Source organism: Henckelia pumila, chromosome 4 (genome assembly GCF_033568475.1).
Source record: "Henckelia pumila isolate YLH828 chromosome 4, ASM3356847v2, whole genome shotgun sequence".
NCBI lineage: Eukaryota > Viridiplantae > Streptophyta > Magnoliopsida > Lamiales > Gesneriaceae > Henckelia > Henckelia pumila.
In genome coordinates, this window is record NC_133123.1 from 213546308 (window position 1) to 213568934 (window position 22627).

General features: G+C 35.5%; 1 protein-coding gene across 1 annotated transcript; it reads left to right on the top strand.

The window, feature by feature from the left end:
* Positions 1–17381: 17381 nt before the first annotated feature.
* On the top strand, positions 17382–19196 carry LOC140866321 (protein DETOXIFICATION 49-like). The gene has a single exon (XM_073271294.1). It carries the CDS (start codon positions 17417–17419, stop codon positions 19034–19036), a length of 1620 nt encoding a protein of 539 aa, XP_073127395.1. The 5' UTR covers positions 17382–17416; the 3' UTR covers positions 19037–19196.
* The last annotated feature ends 3431 nt before the right edge of the window (positions 19197–22627 follow it).

The window sequence follows — 22627 nt, forward strand, 5'->3', positions numbered from 1 at the left end:
TCTCAGGGTTAAGGCCCTGAAGGAACAGATTATACTTCATCTCAGAGCTGTCAGAAATCTCGGGGCAATAGGATAGCAGATCCAAGAACTTCTGCTGATACTCGTCAATAGACATGGCTTCCTGTCGCAGACTCAGTAGCTCTCCTGCCTTCGATTGTCGGAGTGCAGGAGGAAAATACAGCTTCTGAAAAGCTGTGCGGAACTCAGCCCAGGTGGCCACTCCTCTCTCCGTAACAAAGGGTGCAGAAGTAAACCTCCACCACCTACGAGCTCGCCCATCCAGAAGATAGCCAAGGGTCTCCATCTTCTGCTCTTCGGTGCAGTGGAAAGTCTTAAAAGTCGTCTCCATGAGGTCTAACCAGTTCTCCGCATCCTTCGAAAAATCATCTCCAACCAAGGTCTTAGGAGCCATCTGCAAGAATCGGCGCATACTAAAACGTTCCTCATCACGACGATGATGATGACGGTCCCGACGACGCTCACAATCGTCATCTCCCCAGCGTCCACCTCCACTACCATGGCTACTCTGGTCATCGTAGTTCGCCATCTAAAAAAGTACCTCACGGTTACCTTATGCAGAATCTAAATCCCAAGAATACTATGCATGCTCTGATACCATAAATGTAGTGACCCTTACCCGGATCACCAACTAAACAGAACTTAGGAATGCAATTAACTTAATTAAACAGAAATCAGAATTCAACTGCGGAAACCATAACATTATACAATCCCAAGGAAAGGAATCTGTAAATATCCAAAATATTATACAACCAAATCGAATAGTTGTAAAACCCAAAACAACATAATAAAACACCTAAACAAAGCTCCAGCTGATCAACCACTGCCTAGCCCCTCTTGGATCCATCCGCCTCGTCCAATCGCAAACCTGCCCCATGGAATAGGGTGTCCAGAAACACAGAGTACGAGACGTGAGCATAAAACGCTCAGCACGAGAGTATGAGTATACATGCATGCAAAGTGAACTCCCTATAAACTCGAGGTCAAGGATCAGATAACAGAGACAGACCGGGCCCTGGTATGTAGCAAGTTGTGCCATCGCCGCAGGAGGTGGCTCCCATACCAAAATACCAGTGGTTATGCCGGACACAAATCGATGGAAGTCCAACCAATAACAGGATAGGGTAAAACCCCACTAACAGATATCTTGAACGAGATAGCTCAATATGCAAATGAATGCAGCATAAATCAATGACATATAAATCATGCAGTCACATAATACATGCATACTCAGTCTGGATATCTCGAACAGTACTTTCGTACCTCAAATACTAGGCAAGTGCTATCAGCCCTAAGTCCACGCCTATAATACGTGCTACACTGCCAAATGATACTACTATCATTATAGCGCTCTAAAAGCCTTAACTAAGATAAAGCATACTCCTAAATATTTTTAGGAAGCAAAAGTTATACCTTCGTCCGTCGTTAGCCCTTTGCGACAAGAATGCCTCAAAACTAGGCCACAGCTTTGCTACAACGCCTGGACTGCTATGCCACTTCCGGATTCCCAACGGGATGCCTAGAATTACCTAGATCTGAGTTATAAGGCTAAGGAATCGAGAGAGAAGAGAGGAATTGGTGCACTCAAATGTGAGCTCGGCACCCCTTATTTATAGACAGAGTTCGGATCGTCCGAACTGGACTTCGGATCATCCGAACCCAATATTACATCATTGCTTACATCAGCATAATGATGTCACCCATGACGACTATCGGCAGCACGATCGGAGCGTCCGAACCACTCTTCGGACCGTCCGAACTCGGACTTCGGACAGTCCGAACTCACCAATGGAGCCTCCGAACTTGACAACCCTCTAACCATTATCGAGCATTATGAATCCATTTCCGAACTCTGCTAATCCATCTGGGACTCCCTTAATCATGTTTTATTACATCTAAACATGATCGTATTATTAATTACTCATAAATCGTTAATTCTGGATACGGGTTACTACAGGGAGTCTGATATTAATCTAGAAGGCGCTCGAAGATTCATATAATTTCAAGATTTGCTCCGTGATTTACAATCGAGGGTATAAGGGTTTGGAATTCATGGGAATCAAGTTGGACTTCTTGAAGATCATTTTGAAGGGTGTTATGATGATATTGAAGTCCAAAAAGATCAAGAAAATAATGAAAATATTGAAGACAACACGAAATTGAATTTTTTGGTTCGAAGCAATAGGAGCACGCCCCCGCCCCGGACTCGCTCGCCCGCGCCGCCCCTTGGCAAAGCTATCGCACGCCCATGCCCCTTCCTTGGTGCGCCCGCACGCCCATGTGCATTGGCTATGTGCGCCCACGCGTCAATGTAGCGCATCTGTGCCTGTCGGGAAAACACACACTTCGGTGTGTAGTTTTTGTGCGTGGAATTTTGAGTATTTTTTTATATATTTTGATATATTGTGTTATTTTGAGTTTTTAAGTTTATTAGGAAACTTTTGGAAGATATCTTTAGATATATTTTTGCATTATTTTGCACTATCTTTTATTATTTTGTAGTTGTATTATAAATACAACATATACATTCATTATTGAATAGAACAATTATGATTTATTGAATTATTGATTTATATCAATTCTTAAAATTCTTTCTATAATTTTGCCAATGCTTTGCTTTGTTTTTATCAAATCAAACTTATCAAAATTTCATAAACTTTGTGGCGTTTGTCAATTGATTATCTTCGTGGATTGTGAGAAACAGGTTTTCTGAAGGTTCCGTTGTGATTGATTGTTTATCTTGTGATTATCTGTTGCTAGTTTCATTGTAAACTAGAGGTGGATATCCGGAAATTTACTTGTTCAAAAGATCGAGACAACTCAATTGAATCTTATTGTCTATTGGATTGAGGGTACGATTTTAATATAGTCGTGTTTGCCTTCCATACATTAAGAATTCACATCATAAATGGCCATTATTAGGCTTTTGATTTAAAAATGATGTATGTTATTTATGTTTTACGTTAAAAATATTTTTAGTGAAAATTATTTAAAGTTGTTCTTGACAGCCATGTTCTAAAGTAATTGAAGAAGAGATTTAAAATGAGTATTTTTTCATATAATGGGCCATCTTTCGGCCCATTAGATACAATCATAGTTAGTGTACAAGGGGAGAATTCTCTCCTCCCTAGCTGGCAACCCCCATTCTATTCTCCCCCAATCTTCAAAAGATACTCCTATGGAGTTTTGAAGAATAAATCACTCGATGATCCGTTCGTGACAAGGCAATATTGATATCCCGAGGTACAGATTACTCCCTACTAAGGAGAAAAGACAAGTTTTTAGCGCTTTTGAAACCAACATTCAAGGTATATGTATTTTGATAATAAAATATTCATTTTGGGGTGTGTATGTATTTCTTTGCATTGATTTTTAAGAACATGATGCAGATTCATGAAGTGTGGATCGTTCTTTAGGTTTTGATGTAATTTTAATTGAATTTTATTTAGATTTACGACTTGATATGTGTAAAAACTCAGAATTTTAGGGTGTGTATGATGTATGCGAGGTTTTCAATCAAACTTATGAAAGTTGGGTTGTTTTCATGGATTCCCTTCGAATTTTGAAGTTTTTCGAGTGTGTACTCGTACTTTTTAGTGTGAGTACATAATGTTCTCAAAATACATCGACGGGGATCGAAACAGAATGTTTGGAAAAGTTTTTATTCAATTTTGCTCCAACACTGACCTGCCTGAAAACCCTAGGCAGTTCACCTCACGCCTAGGCGCGAGTGGGTCACGTTGGGACGCGATATTTCTCGCGCCCAGGAGCGGGCCTACGCTTTACGCCCTAGAGAGAAGTGTTCTGTACAGAAAATTGCACTACGTGGATTTGAGGTCTTAAATCCATGTTTATGATGTTCTATCGTAAAAATTTTAAGTTTTGACGTCTAGAACTGAAAGAACAACCCACATGGATCGGTTTAGCTATGTAATTCATATAAATTCTATCTTTCTTCACAAAAGCTATGTTCCTTTTTAAAGCATTAAGTTTTATGATGGAAATGTTTATGATGATAAAGTTATGAGAAAGTTTCATGATGAATTTACGAATATGATGATGAATTTTATGAATGATGATGCAAGAAAAATATTTTGATGTTGTATGTATTCTTGTGATAGTAGAACGGCATTGGTATTCAGGATTGAGCCCCGGAGGGACCCTTCCAAAGAATGAAAGTTTAGCAACCAAGTTCGAGATGAGAGTCATATAAGCCAATGCCAGTATGTTTCGTATGCTTGTTGTAGAACGACCGTGATCATGGGAAACAAATGTACTCATAAATGGTGGTTACCACAATTGAATGTAGATCATCACCCAAAATGAAAAATTTTATGACATATGTCTACGCATTTTATTTTGATGTCTTGCATGTCCACATCATGATGGACTTTATTACGTATCTATTTTGGATATGATTAATGTTTGTTGAGTCTTTAGACTCACTATACTTTATTGGTGCAGTTGAAATTGAGAAATAAATGAATTAAAAGCTTTGGTAGAAAGGCTGAAAAGTTCAAGAGGCGAAAGTATTGCGTGGCACGACTGTTCGAATCTATGACGTTTAAAGTGAGAAGTTTTGTATGTATTTATTGATCTTATATATGTTATTACATTATTTTGATGTTCGACCTTTAAAATTCAGTGGTAAAGAAAAGTTTAGATTTAGTATTTTAAATGATGGTCTCGTGAAGATCATTTTTTTTATGTTCGACCTTTAAATGTTGTTTATTTCATTATGATAATTTGATGTTTTTTAACGAACATTTTATAAAGTATTTTCAGCACTAAGTTTATTTTTTATTGACACTCATGTTTCGTCTGCTTTCTTAAGATTTTAATTGTCGGTTCAGGTTTTCTATGTAAGTAGTAGTTTTGGCATGCCCGTGTAAGAGCCGGTCGTTGATTGTAGGATTGCATGTTTTTTTCAATATTTGATGCAAGTTAAAGCCATGAGATTTTTTAAGTTTTATTTACATTGATTTTATTTCAATAATGATTTATTGAATTTGCAAACGTGATACATGCCTTGCACTACTGTATTTGAAATTTTCCCCACACTTTTTCGTATCAAAAAACGTCTAAAAATACAGGACGTCACACTGACACTCCTCGCCATAGAGATAATGTCTCCACAATTTCAGAGCAAACACCACTCCTGCTAACTCTAGATCATGAGTTGTGTAGTTTCGCTCATGAAATTTCAGCTGTCGAGATGCATAAGCTATCACCTTGTCATCTTGAATCAAAACAGACCCCAAAAAACTATTGGAAGCATCAGTTTAAACCACGAATCGACCTATGCCTTCCGGAATCACTAGCACTAGCGCTATCATAAATCTCTCCTTCAGCTTAACAAAACTATCCTTGCACTCGTCCGAGCACTTAAACATCACATCCTTCGTGGTCAACGACGTCAGTAGTAGATCTATCTTGGATAAATCCTTAATGAACCTCCGGTAGTAACCTGCAAAACCCAAGTTACTCCAAATCTATATAACATTCATCGTAGAAACCTAATTCCGAATTTCTTCTACCTTCGCTGGATCAACTTCGATCCCCTTTCTCGAAACTATGTAAGACAAAAACACAATTTTCTCCAACCAAAAGTCATACTTGCTGAATTTCTCATATAGTTGATTCTCCTTCTTAAGTTTGCAACACTGTAGTCAGATGTTGTCGATGCTCATCATGAGTAGACCCATATGTCTTCTATGAAGACTATGACAAACTGGTCTAAGAAAGACTGAAACACCCGGTTCATCAAATCCATGAACGCTGCTAGTGTGTTTTTCAACCCGAATGGAAAACAAGAAACTCATAGTGGCCGTATCGAGTTCTGAAAGCCGTTTTCTGGACATCTCAATCTTTCACCTTTAACTGATGGTAACCCGACCTCAATTCAATCTTGAAGAACACAAATGCCCCTTAAAACTGATAGAACAAATCATCTATCCTTTGAAGTGGATACTTGTTATTTACTTTGACTTGGTTCAGCTCTTCGTATTCAATGCACAACCGCATCGACCGTACCCATCCTTCTTACGAACGAACAACACTGGTGCACCCCAAGGTGACACACTCAGTCAGATAAACCCCTTGTCCAGCTGTATTGCAACTCATCTTTCAGCTCTTTCATTTTGGTCAGTGCCAATCTGTACGGCACCTTAGAAACTAGCGTGGTACCAGGTACCAACTCAATCCCAAACTCCACTTCTTTGGCAATAAGTAATCCCACTATATAAATAGGGAACACCTTTGGGAAATATCTCACCAGTTCTACCTATTCTAACTTCGGTCGAGGTCACTCCTGCTCTCCGGAGAAACTCGCTAGGATGCGTGAAAACCACTTGCTCAACAACTGCCAAGCTTTACATGTTGAAATCACATTAGGCAAACTCAGCCTTGGTGCAGCATAGAACACAAACACCTCACCCCCTTGAATTTTCAAGGTTATTGTTCGCTGCTTGCAGTCTATGGTAGACCCATGCTGGGACAGCCAATCCATACCAAAGATTGCATCAAAATATGCCATACCCAACACAATAAAATCTACACACTGTTTGTGAACCTGCATCTGAATCTTACTGCTCTCTACAATAATTTTACTCCTCAATTCTTCCCCTTAAGGTAACAAAACACTAAACCCAAAAATCCAATGATCTGGTATTATCCCCATCTTAGCCACAAAGTTTGCAAACATAAAAGAATGCGTAGAACCCTAATAAATCAAAGAAAATGCAGGAACTCCAACAATAATAATTCTACATGTGACAATAGCAGGGTTTGTATACACCTGCTCCTGTGTCATCGCAAAAACCCTTCCTTTGACTGGCTCCCTGGACTAGGGACAATCATTCAAAAAATGTTTCGGCTCCTTGCAGAGAAAACAAACATTAGATCCCAGCATACACTAGCCTAGATGAAACCATCCACACTTCTGAAATGCTGGTCTATTGTCGGTCCTAGGAGCGTTGCCAACTGCAAGTCACTGCCCTTGAGGCTTAGGCCGAGTTGCCAACTGTTGCTGTTGCGGCCTCCCTGGAATGGAGCCTGATACGGTCTCTTCTTGCTGGGCTCATGTTGGTCACGACCCTGATAGCTATCCCTCTTGTTCTGCGACTCCTTTATTATTGAATTTCTAACCTTCTTTGGCAACATTTCCTATCCACGTCTCCTTGTAAGTGGAAGCCCCACTCAGGCAGACATCACAGCAGATGGCGGCACGTAGCCCCTCCATGAAAAGAGAACAATGTACCGTCCTCGCTCAAACTTCTTGACATACTCCGCTACATTCATGTTGCCCTGATGAAGCTCCAAGAACTCCCTTTCCAGTCTATTTCTGGTGCTCACAATGAAGTACTTTTCGTAGAAAACCTCCTTGAACATATTCCACATTATTGTGGTCAGGTTCATTGCAGACCGGGCCCCTTGCCACTAGATACAGCATCATCACAAAACATAAATGTGTCACACCTCACTTCATCTACATCTGTCAGTTGCATGAACTAAAAATGGTCTTCAACCATCTAATCCAATCCTCTGCTACAATTGGGTCAGATGACCCCTTGAATTCACTTGGCCCCAAATCCATGAACTTCTTGAAGATGGGGTTGGTGAACCCACCTAGGCGGTTATTCACACCTTTGTTCGCTTGAGCCTATAGTAGCTGTTGAATATGCTCTCCCTGATCATGACTCTGTTCCCATAGCAATGTGGCTAATCCCTCCAGGAACTGGTTTTTCTGATCATTGCCATCATTGTTGTTATGTCCCCTATGTGAAGCCATAGTCTTGATTTCCAATATAATCCACATAACTCATTCACGGATTTTTTATAATAAAAATTAACCTTTAACATGCATAAATAATAACTCTTAACATAATACCTTCCACTTCTATCATTTAAAACTTTAAAACTTACAGACACGAAGAAGAATGATCCGAGTCGTGGAGAGAATGCATGCACGCGCTATCTTACAGAACTAACCTCTATGATACCAAGCTATAACGTCTCCAAACTCGAAGACGCTACTAAACATACATTCCTTAAAACTTAGGGAAAAATTCGAAAAATAAAATTTCATTAAAAAGGAACTATGCACCAAAAAACTGAAATAAAATCTTTCAACTATTTTTTCCAACATAAGTAAAGATAAAAGTTGTTTTCTACTCATATGAGCTTTAAAGATGCACAATAAAAAATAGTTTCTCTAAATGCGTGCTTGTACATCAACCTCTCGCCTGACCGGCTACTCAACTTCTTGTCCCTCGAAATACTCATCGATAACATCATTAATATAATCATCACCTGCACCATTCAAGCACAGTGAGTTTAAAGACTCAACAAGAACATACATATTTGTACATAATAAAAATATAATGCATAGTTATGACTAACAACATAACATCATGCATCAAAATCATGGCATAAAAACTTCTTCTTTATTTGTGATGAAATATATGCAATTGTGGTAACCATCATTCATGAGCCATTGGGTTCCCATGATCATGGTCGTTGTACAACAAACATATGGAACACACTAACCTTTCTCTATATGTGCCTCATCTCGGCCTTGCCCGCTTAAACTTTCATTATTTGGAAAGACCCTCCGGGTGCTCATCTCGGAATTCCAGTCCCGTATCTCTTCCTAAACCCACTCACCCACCCATTGAAACTTATGATCAAACACATGAATAATATCAAAAAATCGAAAAGGCATAAAAAACAACCATCTTCAAAAAATTTTCATCATCTTTTCATATCACAAACACACGCCAAAATTCTTTACTCCAAACGTAAAGAACGATTCACGTTTCACAATTTTACATCATTCTTTTCTAAATCTCTTAAAATTAATGCAATATACATTACATACATATCAAACATGAAGGTTTTTCGTATCAAATTATATATATTCTAGAACGGTGCATTCAAAATCGTTTAAAACTTGCCTGATTGTCATAAATTGGTTATAATCTGGGTTTTGGTAGCGGTATATCCTTGCACGAACGAGATCGAGGGACGTTATTCTACCTTGGTGCAGTTTTTTGAAAGAGAGAAGAGGAGAGAGAGTGTAGGCGACGTGAAAGTGAAAGAAAGAATGAGGAAAACTGACGCCCACTCAATTTGTAACTAATTGGCTTGGAAGGCGGCTCATTAGTTGCAAACACAGAATTTTAGAATTTTCTCCTTTCAATTATAAAAAAAAAACACCAACATTAAACTTAAAATAAACAAAAAATATTTTATTAATCACTTTCATAGGCTAGACTCGTTTCCCTCAGTCCAAAATTAATCCCAACCTAAAAACATTAGACAAGCTTGCAACGTAAAAATGCTAGACACATTAAATCATAAATTTTAAAACTCATAAATAAAATACAAAAAACCATTAAAATCATTTAAAACCCTCGTGAGTGAATTAGTGGACTACTGGACCTTACGCTTAGTCTTTAGTAAAATTCCAACCAGTGTTAGTTGATCACTGATGACATAGATGGTTATCATAGAATTATACTCCTAATTGGAATAACAACGCATTACCACAGATGTTATGGAGTCATTAAATTTGTATGAGATCAACTCATCAACTCAGAATTATTCCTTTTGTTTGATCAAGGTTTCGAATTTAATTGAAAGACATATTTGTGCATTCCATGATCGGGTTTGAGTGTTTGGCATAATAGCCAAAACGGTTAGTGAAAAGGATGTTCTTTCACAAGATTGAAGCATTTTTAGGCAACATGTGTCAGACAGTGCCCTGATCTTGAGTAATAATAATTATTCAAAAACTTGTGGACAGTCGGAACGGTTTGATAGTACCTTAAAGAACTGTGTTTCTTAGCTGGTGTAGTGGATTTTGGTTTAGTGCGAGAGTATCATATGTGGACGTTTGGCTCATGTATCGTATTACAATTTTACTCCTCGAATTTTGATGATTTTTGAATTTTAACGTTTGTATTCATGATGTAACAGTATATTTCACATGACAATGTTGTGATGATAAGACAGATAAGTCATATTCATCCGTTTGAACCACAGTTTGAAATTGATTTTACATTGTTGAAGGAATTATTTAGAGCCTAAATCATGAAATCCAGTTATTACGATATAAGCTTGCTCATCTGGTTAGGATCAGTGGTAATCAAAATGATGTCTGAAGGCTTAGGTTGAGACGTCCCGTATTTACGACATTTACAAGAATAGATGCAGAAGAGTGCGGAGAAATTTTCAAATACAACAGTGCAGGACATGCATTGTGTTTGCAAGTTCAATGAATCGAGATTGAAATTAAAATCTATGCAAATAACCCTTAAAAATCTAATGTCTCTAACTTGCATAAAAGATTTGAAGCAAAATATGCAATCCTACAATCAACACCAGTTCTTATACAGGCACGCCAAAAAATACTACTACACAGAAAACCTGAACCGACAATTAAAATCTTAGGAAAGCAGACGAAACATGAGTTTTGATAAAATAAATTAGTGCAAACAATACATTTTAAAAAATTTATGTAATCAAGCATAAACTATCATAATGAGATAAACAACATAAAAGGTTACAACTTAAACTCATTAAAGCTCATCTTCATGATACCGTCATTGAAAATACTCAAATATGATTTTTTTTCTTAAAATTGACCTTTAAAGGTCATACATAAAATAATGTAACAATAGAATATCAATAAACATAAGAAAAACTTCTTGGTTTAAAACGTCAGATATTCGAACCAGACGTGTCATGCAATGTCTTCGCCTCTTGGACTTTTCAGCCTTTCTACCACAACTTTTAATTCATTTACATCTCAAATCTAACTGCACCTATCATGCATAGTAAGTTTAAAGACTCAATAAGAATATACATATATATATATATCGTGTATGAAACATAAAATTAATGCAATGACATAACATAAACATATCATAAAAACTTTTTACTTAAGGGTGAGGAGATACGTGCAATTGTGGTAAAACATCATATGTGTACATGGTGTTCCCGTGATCATGATCATTGTACAACAATCATAAAGATGTATCATCCATACTAGCGTTGGCCAATATGCGCACCATATATCTTCCATACTGGTCTTAACTAATATGTGCACCATATCTCTTTGTCGTTCATACTGGCCTTGGCCAATATACGCACCAAATACCATCCATACTGGCCTTGACCAATATACACACCTTCATTCTTTAGAAAGGCCTCTCCGGAGCTCATCCCAGTGTACCAGTCTCGTACTTCTTCCTCGAGAACACATATAACATCAAAATATTTTCAGGAATCATTGAAACATCATCATACTTCATCATCGTCATGAAACATCATCATAAACTTCGTCATACTTTCTTGTCATAAAAATCATCATCAAAAAATTCATAATTTTCCCATAAAACTTCTTATCATTCATGAAACATACTTAAAAATATATTAAATCATCATGCCACCGTGAACCTTGAAAATAACTTAAAACTCAATATGTCATGCTCTTAAAAATCATTTCATGCTTGAAAAACAGGCACGCTAATTAAATAAAAATGAGTACATCTTTACATTCATAAAATTTCATGCTTTTATAATGAACATAACTTTCGTAAGAACATACTAGCATATAATATTTTACATAGCTAAACTGATCCACGCGAGTCATTTTTTTCCGTTCTTGACATCAAACGTGAAACTTTTTGCATAGGGACTCCTAAAAATACTTAAAACACTTTAAAAGACCATAAACATGAATTTTGAACGTCAAAATCACATGTTGAAAATTTGTGACAGAACACTGAGGGCTCGAGCCTACAATTTTTGCAGTCTACAGCCTGATAGATCAATCTCGAGCTTGCAAAATCTGCAGGCTCAAGCCTGATAGGGCACGCTGGAGCGTTAATGTTTGCGCGCTCCAGCCCAAACGCACTGCCTGCGCACGCAAGTAGCTTCGGGAAGGGGACTAAACACTTCTCCTTCATTTTTAAATAATTTCATACACACTCAAATGTTTACACATCGATTTCTAAAAAGGACAGGATTCAAAACATGACATAAAACTCATCAAATGATTCTTCCTCAATGTTTTGAACCAAAAAAGCATCAACATATCTCAACACCAAAAATTCTCAGATTAAAATAACTTTTCCATCAAATCTAAAAAAATCTTTAGATGAAACTTTCACTCGTTGGAACCTTGATTTTTCACATGAAAAATCTTCTAAACTTGAAAGGATTCAATCAAAAACACCACAACTTCAAAAGATTTAAACTCAAAATACATACATAAAAAATGCTCGTATTCAAACATCTTTTCTCAAAAATATTTAACATCTTTCTCAAAAATCATTAACCAAAACATGAAGAACGATTCACGTTTTACAGTTCTATATCATGCTATTGAAAATATCTTAAAATCATGCAATATACATTACATACACAACATGCATCTTTTTCATATAAAAATACATGTAATCTCGATTGGTGATTTCAAAAGAATTTAAAAAATGTCTTTCTTCTTGGTAGGGAGTAATTGGTACCTCACAAACTCGATCTAGCCTTACCATGAACGGATCGTTGATCAAACTTTCTCCATAGGTGCTACTAGAAGATTGGGGAGAAGGGATTGGGGTTGGCGGCTAGGGGAAGAGGGGTTTTTCTCTCTCACTGTACGCGAACTTATCTAGTTATATAAAACTAATGGGCTGGATCGGCCCATTAAATATAAATTCTAACTTTTAAAGTTTCTTCCTCAAATATTTTAAAACTTGGCTACCAAACCCAACTTTAAATAATTTTCACCAAAAATACTCTTAACTTAAAACTTAAATATCATACATCACTTTTTAAATCAAAAGCTGCATAATGGCCATTTATCTTTTTAAAATATTTTAACCTCGTTCGTAGGCTAATCTTGATTCTTTTCTCAACAGGATTAAAACCATATCTGAAACACATTAAGACAAACTTGCAACTATTAAATGTAAGACAAATTACGTAACAATAAATCATTTAACACAATAATTAAACATATATTTTAACACTTAAAATTTCAAATTTGAAACATAATATCTCATGCAAAATAAATAGCATGAAATATTTTAATCACAACTTTTTAAATAATTAATACATCACATAAAATCATTTAATTAAACTTTAATTCTAAATAATAAATAAATAAAAAAAATCATTTGAATTTCATTTAAAATATCATTAATACTCGTGATTGGATTTATGGATTTTTCGGGCATTATAAAGGTAATGTTTGGACCTAAGAGATATTTGGTTTTCGTGGGCAAGTTCAGTTCTAAGTGCAATTGTTGTGTCTAGATTCTCAGTATGACATAGACCTAATTTCGAGGACGGGATTATTTAAAGGTGGAGAGAATGTGGTAACCCAAAATCCGTTTTATGAAATTTAATTAACTAAACATGTTTAATGGTAAAAACATGATTAAGAGATTTTATGTATATTTTTTGTACTTGTTGTTAGCGCTCACATCTGTGTTGTTTATCATAGACACCTTATTCGATGGGATAGATTCAAGTTGATCAAGAGTTGGGCTTGGGCGTAGTTGGTGACCAGGACATGGGAGCAGGGGTTGACTGTGGCTTTTAGTTTAGGTTGTATTATTCGGTATTCATTGGTTTCGAATGGGTTGTACATTATTCTTTGTTTTTGGATTTCAATTATTTACCAGTTGTATTATGTTGGGTTAGTGATCTGTTTAAGTTTTTCGCAGTTATCTTTGATATTGTTTATCTCTTTATGTTAATTTTACTCTTAAGTTTTGATTAGTAGGTGATTTGGGTCGTCTAATAGCCCGACTCCTAATTGAGCTAATCTACTGCTTAAACATGTTTAAGGAGTTAGAAATCGGATTTGGAACGATAAAAAATAGTTACGAGGGTTTTAAGTACTAGGACAGTTCGAAAGTTCCGAAGAGCTGATCGGAAGCTGCGAACAGGTTTGGAAACTAGAGTTGGTGTTCGGAAGCTACGAGAAGTTCGGAAGCTCAGAACTAGAGATCGAAAGTTCCGATCGAGTGACACCTAGACAGGGTATGGATTTTGATTGGGTGATTAGACATGAGAGAGTTCGGAAGCTCCGAACTTGGGAACAGTAGTTCCGATCAGTGTTGGCAGCAATGAGTTGTCCATGTTCGGTAGAGGAAGTTTGGAAGCACGATCGGTAGTTCCAAAGTGCGTTCGATAGTTTCGATTCCAAACATTTCCCTCTTGTTTCTAGCTAGATTTTAGGGTCTTTCGGGCATCTATTCGAGGGTTAGGCGGTGACAAAGCGCTATCAGGATCGTAGCAGAGTTGTGCCTAAGTTTTGAGGCCATCGTCATCAAAAAGCTGACTATGGATGCATGTATATTGGTAAACTCTGATTAGTTTCAGTGAGCAGCTATTAGCCTAGTTAAGACTTTTAGTAGACGATTAGTGATACAATGATTATTTGTTTATAGGCTTGGACTAGAGAACCATCATCACTAGGTTGCTTATTCTGAGGTACGGACGTACTATCTGATATACCCTGGTTGAGTATGCATGTTCTATGTTTGCATAATTTATATGACATTAATTTTATGTGCATTGATTATGTCACGAATATTATGCTGCATGCATTATCACATTGAGCGTATACCTTGATATTACATGTAGAGGGATCGCTTAGACCCATTATATTTTGTGGATGGATGCCATAGTTTTGGATCGGTTATGTCCAAGGTTTTTGGTATGGGAGTCACCTTCTGGTGCGGCGGCTCAGCGTGCGACATACCATGCCGCCTTTGACTGAGTAGTATTCTATCTATGATAGATTTTCGATACTCTTCACTTGCATTTAGCATTCATAACATGTGTATACTCATACTTTCGTACTGGACGTTATTTGCTTACGTCCTCGGTTTTGTTCTGGACATCTCATTCCATGGGACAGGACTTAGCTTGGATAGACCGGGTGGTAGCGGTCGTTGAGCAGCAGGGTGGATTGCACTGTACTAGGTTTCTTTGTTGTTGGATTGTAGCATTTGATTCGATGGGGTTGTATAAAACTATTAGTATTTTCAGTATTTGCTGTGAGGCCGGTTGTATCCTTGCCGGTAGTTTTTTTGTTGTATTGGTTAGTTCGCTGGATTTTTTGATTATTGTATCTAAGTTATTTTGCATGCTTAAACTTTGTTTACTTAGTGATTTCGGGACGGGTCACTACAGGTCGAGTCATTACAAAACTTGTAACTTTAATAGTAGTATTAATAGATAATAGCACATCCTTTTTGAGTGAAATATATTGAGGTCAACATGATTTTTGAATTTAATGTTTGAGGTTTTATTATATTGGATTTTATTTTGTTTCATTCAAAAATTATTAGAATTTAGGAGAAATGTTTTTAGAGAAAAGAAATTTAGTTTGTCATATGAGAGACCAACTACGATGGTCTTACATTATAGATATAGCATAAAGCTGCATGGAGAAATGGTGAAATTTCATTATCCTTTTAGGGTAGTATTCTAAGGGTATATTTAGGGTTGTTATATCATATCGTACCGTACTGTGTCGTACCATATCAAAAATTATGACATAAGAAAGAATATACCGATATTGTACCGAATCTATCGGTATACTAAGTATCGGTATACCCTTCGATACGTATAAATAGCATAATGATTATATCGAAATTTTACGGCATATCAAAATTCCAGTACGATATTGATATATCTTTTTATATTGAAAAAAACCTATATATATATATATATTATAGCTTTATTATTTAAAAACATTGTATAATTTTTTAATTTTTATATATTGTTTATGTATTTCGGTATATATAAAAAAATTTCAAATTTCATATCATTATCGTATCAAAAAGATTATTATCATTACTTTAAAGTACTGAAGTATTTGGTATGCCGAAAATTTTCGATATTTTTCATTATGGTAAACTTGATATATCGAATATTGGTCATTTTTTTCACTTTAGGTATATCCAAAGGTGAATAATTAATAATAAAGTTTAGTCGATTAGAAAACAATAGACCCTACATGAATTGTTAGAATATCCACTTTTAAAGGTAATTTTTAGATATTACCCCAATAGTAGCATATCATTATATTTTTCCCTATATATAAAGAATATCCCCCTTAGACATTATTTCATTAATTTTGAAATTTCGATATTTCAAATTACAAATTAGTCCTAAATAATTTTTACAACTATGATATTACTCCTAGTTGAATATAAATTAATATAAAAATATAATACAAGCACGCAACGCGTGTATCAATACACTAGTATATATTAAAAAAAGTTAACCTCATCCACAATCTCTGGTAAAAGTCATAATACCAATAGCAATTTGCAACATTACGTTTCACGAGATTTGTGCCGGTAATTTTAGAAGCGGGTAAAGTAATTGCTACCTATACGAGCACTACTTGAAGGAAATGCTCGCTACATGGGTTAACATGAACAAAAAAAAAATTCAAAAGTAATTTACAACTTTTTGTGTAACTTTAATTGTACATACAAAAACTCATTTTCAACCTTTTTTTGGATTTTTTTAATAATACATATGGGGTAGGGCGAAAAAATTTTCAAACAATTGGATTGCAAATTAGGACTGAATCTTTTGGTAAACTATGTGAAACCCCTGACATGATTAACAGTGTGTTTGAATATCTAAAAAATAGAATTTGAAATTGGATTTGAATTTGGAATTGAAATTGGATTTCAAATCAATGGAACTGAAATTCCATTTTGATGTTTGGAAAAAAAGTTAAAATATATTTTGAAATTTGATATTATGAAATTTGGATAAATTATTTTTGTAAAAAAATTATAAAGAAAACTTGAAATTTATAAGAAAAGTATATAAATCTATTATTAAAATTAATTTTATTATTTTATAAACTCAAATCCCGTGAAATCCCGTGAAATCCGATCAATTTTGTCAAAATTTCACTTAACTAAGTGAAATCTTATGAAATCCTATCAAATATCAATCTTGTTTTGAAATTATATCTTGCCAAACACTAAAACAGTATTTTCAATTCCAGATCCTTGCGTCCAATTCTACTAATCCAAACATAGTGTAAGTGTAATTAATTTTGCAAGAATAGCATAAAACTTTGTTGTGTTACATAAAATATTGTAGAAGCTATTTTTCTCATAAAATTGTTGTTAAGCCATTAATCTAATTTGGACAAAAAAAATTAATGTGTTGGTGTGATGGTGTCTCACCAATAATCGATGACACCGAGTTACTATCCTCATTCAATGATGTGGGGTCAACCAATTGTGCCCATGACCACTATATATATGTGTGCATGTATAGCCACCACCAAACTCTCCCTCATATATCTGATATCTCCTCCCTTCTCTCACTTGAGAAAAACGTAAAAATGTGCAAACTAGCAACCCCAAATCCTCCCTCATCGATTAATCATCAACAACCAAACATCAATAATAATGTGGATCTTCACCACTCAACCAAAACCCAGGAATCCGACATATTCACTTCCTTGATCCCTAAAACCCCAGCACTCCACCAACAGCAAGCCCAACCACCAACAATCCAACCTCAAAAACCCCACAAATCCACCAATGATAATTTCCCTCATCTTTTTGTTCAAGAATCCCTCTCCATAGCCAAAATAGCCTTACCAATGATCTTAACCGGTCTACTCCTCTACTCCCGGTCCATGATTTCGATGCTCTTCCTTGGCCGGTTGGGGGACATGGCCTTAGCCGGTGGTTCGTTAGCGGTCGGGTTCGCTAACATAACTGGATACTCGATCCTCTCCGGGTTAGCCATGGGAATGGAGCCCATATGCGGACAAGCTTTTGGAGCCAAGAAATACAAGATTCTTGGTCTTTCTTTACAGAGAACTGTACTTTTACTAGTTTTCACTTCGTTTCCGATATCCATTTTGTGGTTAAACATGAAAAGGATTCTGCTGTTATGTGGACAAGATGAAGCCATTGCGACCCAAGCTCAAGAATATTTGTTCTATTCTTTGCCTGATCTTTTCACTCAAGCTTTGTTACATCCACTAAGAATCTACCTAAGAAGTCAGTCAATAACCTTACCTCTAACATTTTGCGCCGCGATTTCGATTCTTTTGCATGTACCTATCAACTATCTCCTGGTATGGAAGCTTGGTTTAGGAATAAAGGGAGTTGCATTAAGTGGGGTTTGGACTAATATAAACCTGGTTCTGTCGTTATTGGTGTATATGCTATTTTCCGGAGTGTACAAAAGAACATGGGGAGGCTTATCCAGTGAATGTTTGAAGGGATGGAAATGTCTTCTTAATTTATCGATTCCAAGCTGCATATCGGTGTGTCTGGAATGGTGGTGGTACGAGATAATGATCTTGCTGTGTGGGGTGTTGCTGAATCCGAAAGCAACGGTTGCGTCGATGGGAATACTGATTCAAACCACTGCATTAATCTACATATTCCCATCTTCCCTCAGCTTCAGCGTGTCAACAAGAGTAGGCAACGAGATAGGAGCACGCAGGCCGGAGAAGGCGAAATTCGCTGCGGTTGTGGGTCTCTCAGGCAGCTTCGTAGTGGGCTTCTCCGCCTTGTTGTTCGCAGTATCGGTGAGGAAGATGTGGGCAAGCATGTTCACTGTGGATGAAGAGATAATCGGTCTCACATCTGTGGTACTGCCCATAATCGGACTTTGCGAGGTGGGGAACTGCCCGCAGACCACCGGGTGCGGAGTTTTGAGAGGTACGGCTCGGCCGAAAGTGGGAGCGAACATCAACTTGGGATGCTTTTATGTGGTGGGAATGCCGGTGGCCGTGTGGTTAGCTTTCTACTCCAAACTGGATTTTGAGGGGCTATGGGTCGGTCTTTTGGCGGCGCAGGCTTCATGTATGGTTACCATGATGATCGTATTGCTGCGGACGGATTGGGAAATGGAGGCCCGAAGAGCACAAGATCATTTGACTCAACAATACCAACAGGTTGATGAAATTGATCATGATATCAAAGGGGAGAGTTTGTGTTAAATCTTCAGATATTGAAATTCATGATCATGATATCAAAGGGGAGAGTTTGTGTTAAATCTTCAGATTAGGTGTATTATTTTATTGAACCGATTAGTATTATTATTATTATTATATTTTTCAGAAAATAATTTCTTTATATTTTGTCTGTTTGCAAAAGGAATGGAAGAAAATTGTAATTTTTGTTATGTACGTTCTTGTGGGTACGTTGTAGAGTCAAAATCGACTTCTCTTCTTGGTGGGATATTTATCTCAAATGTTAATTAATTGACACCACGATCACCACATTTTGGAATATCGAATTCTTTTTTTTTTTTTAAACAAAAATAAAGACATTTTATTTAATCTGACAGATTCAAATATACACTAGTGATCATTAGATTTTAAAAATATATAAATTATGTATTAATATGATTATTAAAAAGAATAGTTTTTTTTTAGACATTTTTTTTAAACAAATAGTTTGAATTACACGAATTTGGAGGAATGGATTAATATTGAATTATTAATTCTATGCAATCTATTGTTATATTTAGTAATCCCAGTATAAAGTACTTATCTTACTCTATGATATTTATAAATTTGAAAGATTTCCCTTTCTTAAAGTATCTAAAAGCGAGACGAATCAAATCGAATTCTTATTCATAATCATTTAAAATAAATCTTTTTCATAATTGGTTTGGCCTACGCATGCATTAACGATCTTAAACGCTACCATTACTATCGCTTCAGTAGACATCTTATAAAACAGTACGTGAGATACTAATATATACGATAAAATTAATATTTTTTATGAGTTGAAAAATGATATTTTTCAATATTATTTATTATAACACATTATCACGCATGAATTGAGTATATTCTATAAAAAAAAAATATGTAAAAAATTGTTTTTTTTTAAAAAAAATATTAAAGTTATAATTTTTTTAAATTGAAAAGATAGTAGACAAGAAAAGTACTGATGAAAATAAAATTTTAAAATATGGAATTGAGTGGTTAAAAAACATTTAAAGATTATGAAAAAGCTTTATTAATATACCAAAAGTTGGTAATAGTTATATAAATAAAATAATATTATTATGTTATTATAATTTTTCAATTCTATATAATTAATTTAATTTTTAATTAAAGGAAAATGATATAATTATGGAAGTATGTATAACTATATTAAGTATTATATAATAAAAAAATTAAATTAAATATAGAAAATTAGGGAAAACAAAGATGATGAAAATTTAAATTTATTCTTATAGAAAGTTTCACCAACAAGCCAGAGTAATTAATATGGAGTATAAATAACACAAAATGAAGTATAGTATCAAATCCCTTAATTTAATATATAATATATATATATAGAAAGTTTTGTTATGCTGTCTACCTATCATATCCATCTGATGTGCTCATCATGAGGTGAAACTCAACTATTAGATGCACAATTCAGAAGAGTATATATATATATATATATATATATATATATATATATATATATGTGTGTGTGTGTGTGTGTGTGTGTATGTATGTGTGTGTGTGTATAGATCTAGGGATGGTTTTTCGGTATACCGTATAAAAAATATTGGTATGAAAAAAATTCATACAAATATCGATACCGAAATTCTGAAATTTTGATACGGAAAAAATCTATATTGATATCGTATAGATACTGAAAAAATATTTGGTATACCGAAAAAATGTCTATATATCGAAAATATTTTAATACGGTATGCCGAAAACTTGGTATTTTGATCTGGTATGGCAGCCCTATGTATAGATAGATAATATAGATTATAGATGCAAAAGAGTAAAGACCAAATGATATATAATCACGAGATTTGAAATTTGATTATATTCGATTATAATTAGATTCATCAAAAGACGTTACCTGATATATTTAAACTCAATAATAATTTATCTCTTCCACTATGTGCTTTGAATATTTGATTGCCACATATCAGTGAACAATAAATAAATAAATAATATGATACCAATCAATAAGGAAAATTGCCTTATTCGTCGGGGAGAAATAGCTAAATGAGAATTTGAACTTGTCACAACATTTGCGATTCTACAACTTCACATTTCGATCAGAATTAAGCAATATTAATATGTTCAAAAGACAACACCAACAAACCGGCGAAGTGATGAGACTCCTCGTTTATGACATCAAATCTTAATTGGTGTTATTTATTTGATAATGGACACAACTGCACTCCAATCCATTGAGCGAGGTTTCTGCTCAGTCTTTCCAACCACTCGAATTCACCCTTCTGCAACGCATGCATTTTTCATCCAAAGGAAGACTTCCATAATTTGAAATTGACGTACCCATTTAATTAAGGAGTGAACAGAACCGAGTATTTTTCCAGCAAGATTTGAGAAACTGGGCACCAAAACAATGAGGGGAAGGTTTAATGGTTACTGAATTAAATTGCATTGTGACGTCCCGTATTTCTCATTTACGCTTATGAAAATATGATGCAAAAGATACGGAATTTAGAAATTTTTTTGTAAATTAAACACGTGTCGTGCTCGCAAGTCGCAAGTTTAATATACCATGCATGAAATTAAATTTATTCAAAAGACTCAAAACTTATATAAGATATCATTGAATATAGTAAACACTAAAATTCGATTATCACAATATTCTTATACGTAAACGCCAGAATTTTCTCTTACATACGACTTGATACTATAAAGTATTCGATCTTAAAAATAGTATGATAACACATGATTTTAAATAAACATGCATAACATTAATAGTGCCGATATGCACATAAACTGTCATTTTTCAGAAAGGCCCTCCCCGGAGCTCATCTCGGGGCATCAATCTTGTATTGTCATCACAAGTACACTCAACAATCAAAATTTTTTCATGCATAACATATTGTTAGAACCTAATGAGAGAATTTAGGTTCTATTGGTAACTTTAGCAATTTGAAGCGATTATGCAAATACGCAAGCGGAAGACTTAAAACAATCAAATATAAATGCGATAAATAAATGCGTAATGTAAATAAAGAAGTAAAAGGGATAAGTGATGTTTATGAAAGTTCGACGATGAATCGTCTATGTCTCCTCTTCTTGGTTAAGATCGATTGACCAAGGATCCACTAGTACTTCGAACGTCTTGGCCTTGATGGCTCCAAGGATAGCCGTACAACTCAACACGATCACCGCGCTGATACAACTCGATACACTTGGCCTTAATGGCTCCAAGGATACCCTCAACAACAATTACACACTCGGGCTTCACACTCGAGAATACAACGAAAGCTCAACAACTCACAAACTATTTCTACAATCCACTCTCTAATTGAAAGAAATATGTATAAAACTCTTGAATGAACATTGAGAAGTAGAGGAGAAGATTGCTTGAGTTGTGTTTGAAATGGCCTTGAAATGCATCTATTTATAGCTGAAAATTCGGGCAGGTTCGTTGCGTCCCTTTTGGCTTCCGTTGCATCCGTTCGGCGCAAATTTAATTCTTACGGCGCTGGTGACAAACGTTGCGTCCGTTCCTGGTTCGTTGCGTCCGTTCGGTGCAATGCAGCTTTGGTCGGACGAATTTTTTTCCTTAAATATTGGATCATGTTTTTT

What these genes read in the sequence shown, in the direction of transcription:
- LOC140866321 (XM_073271294.1), top strand. Translation starts at nt 17,417, where the DNA reads ATGTGCAAACTAGCAACCCCAAATCCTCCCTCATCGATTAATCATCAA.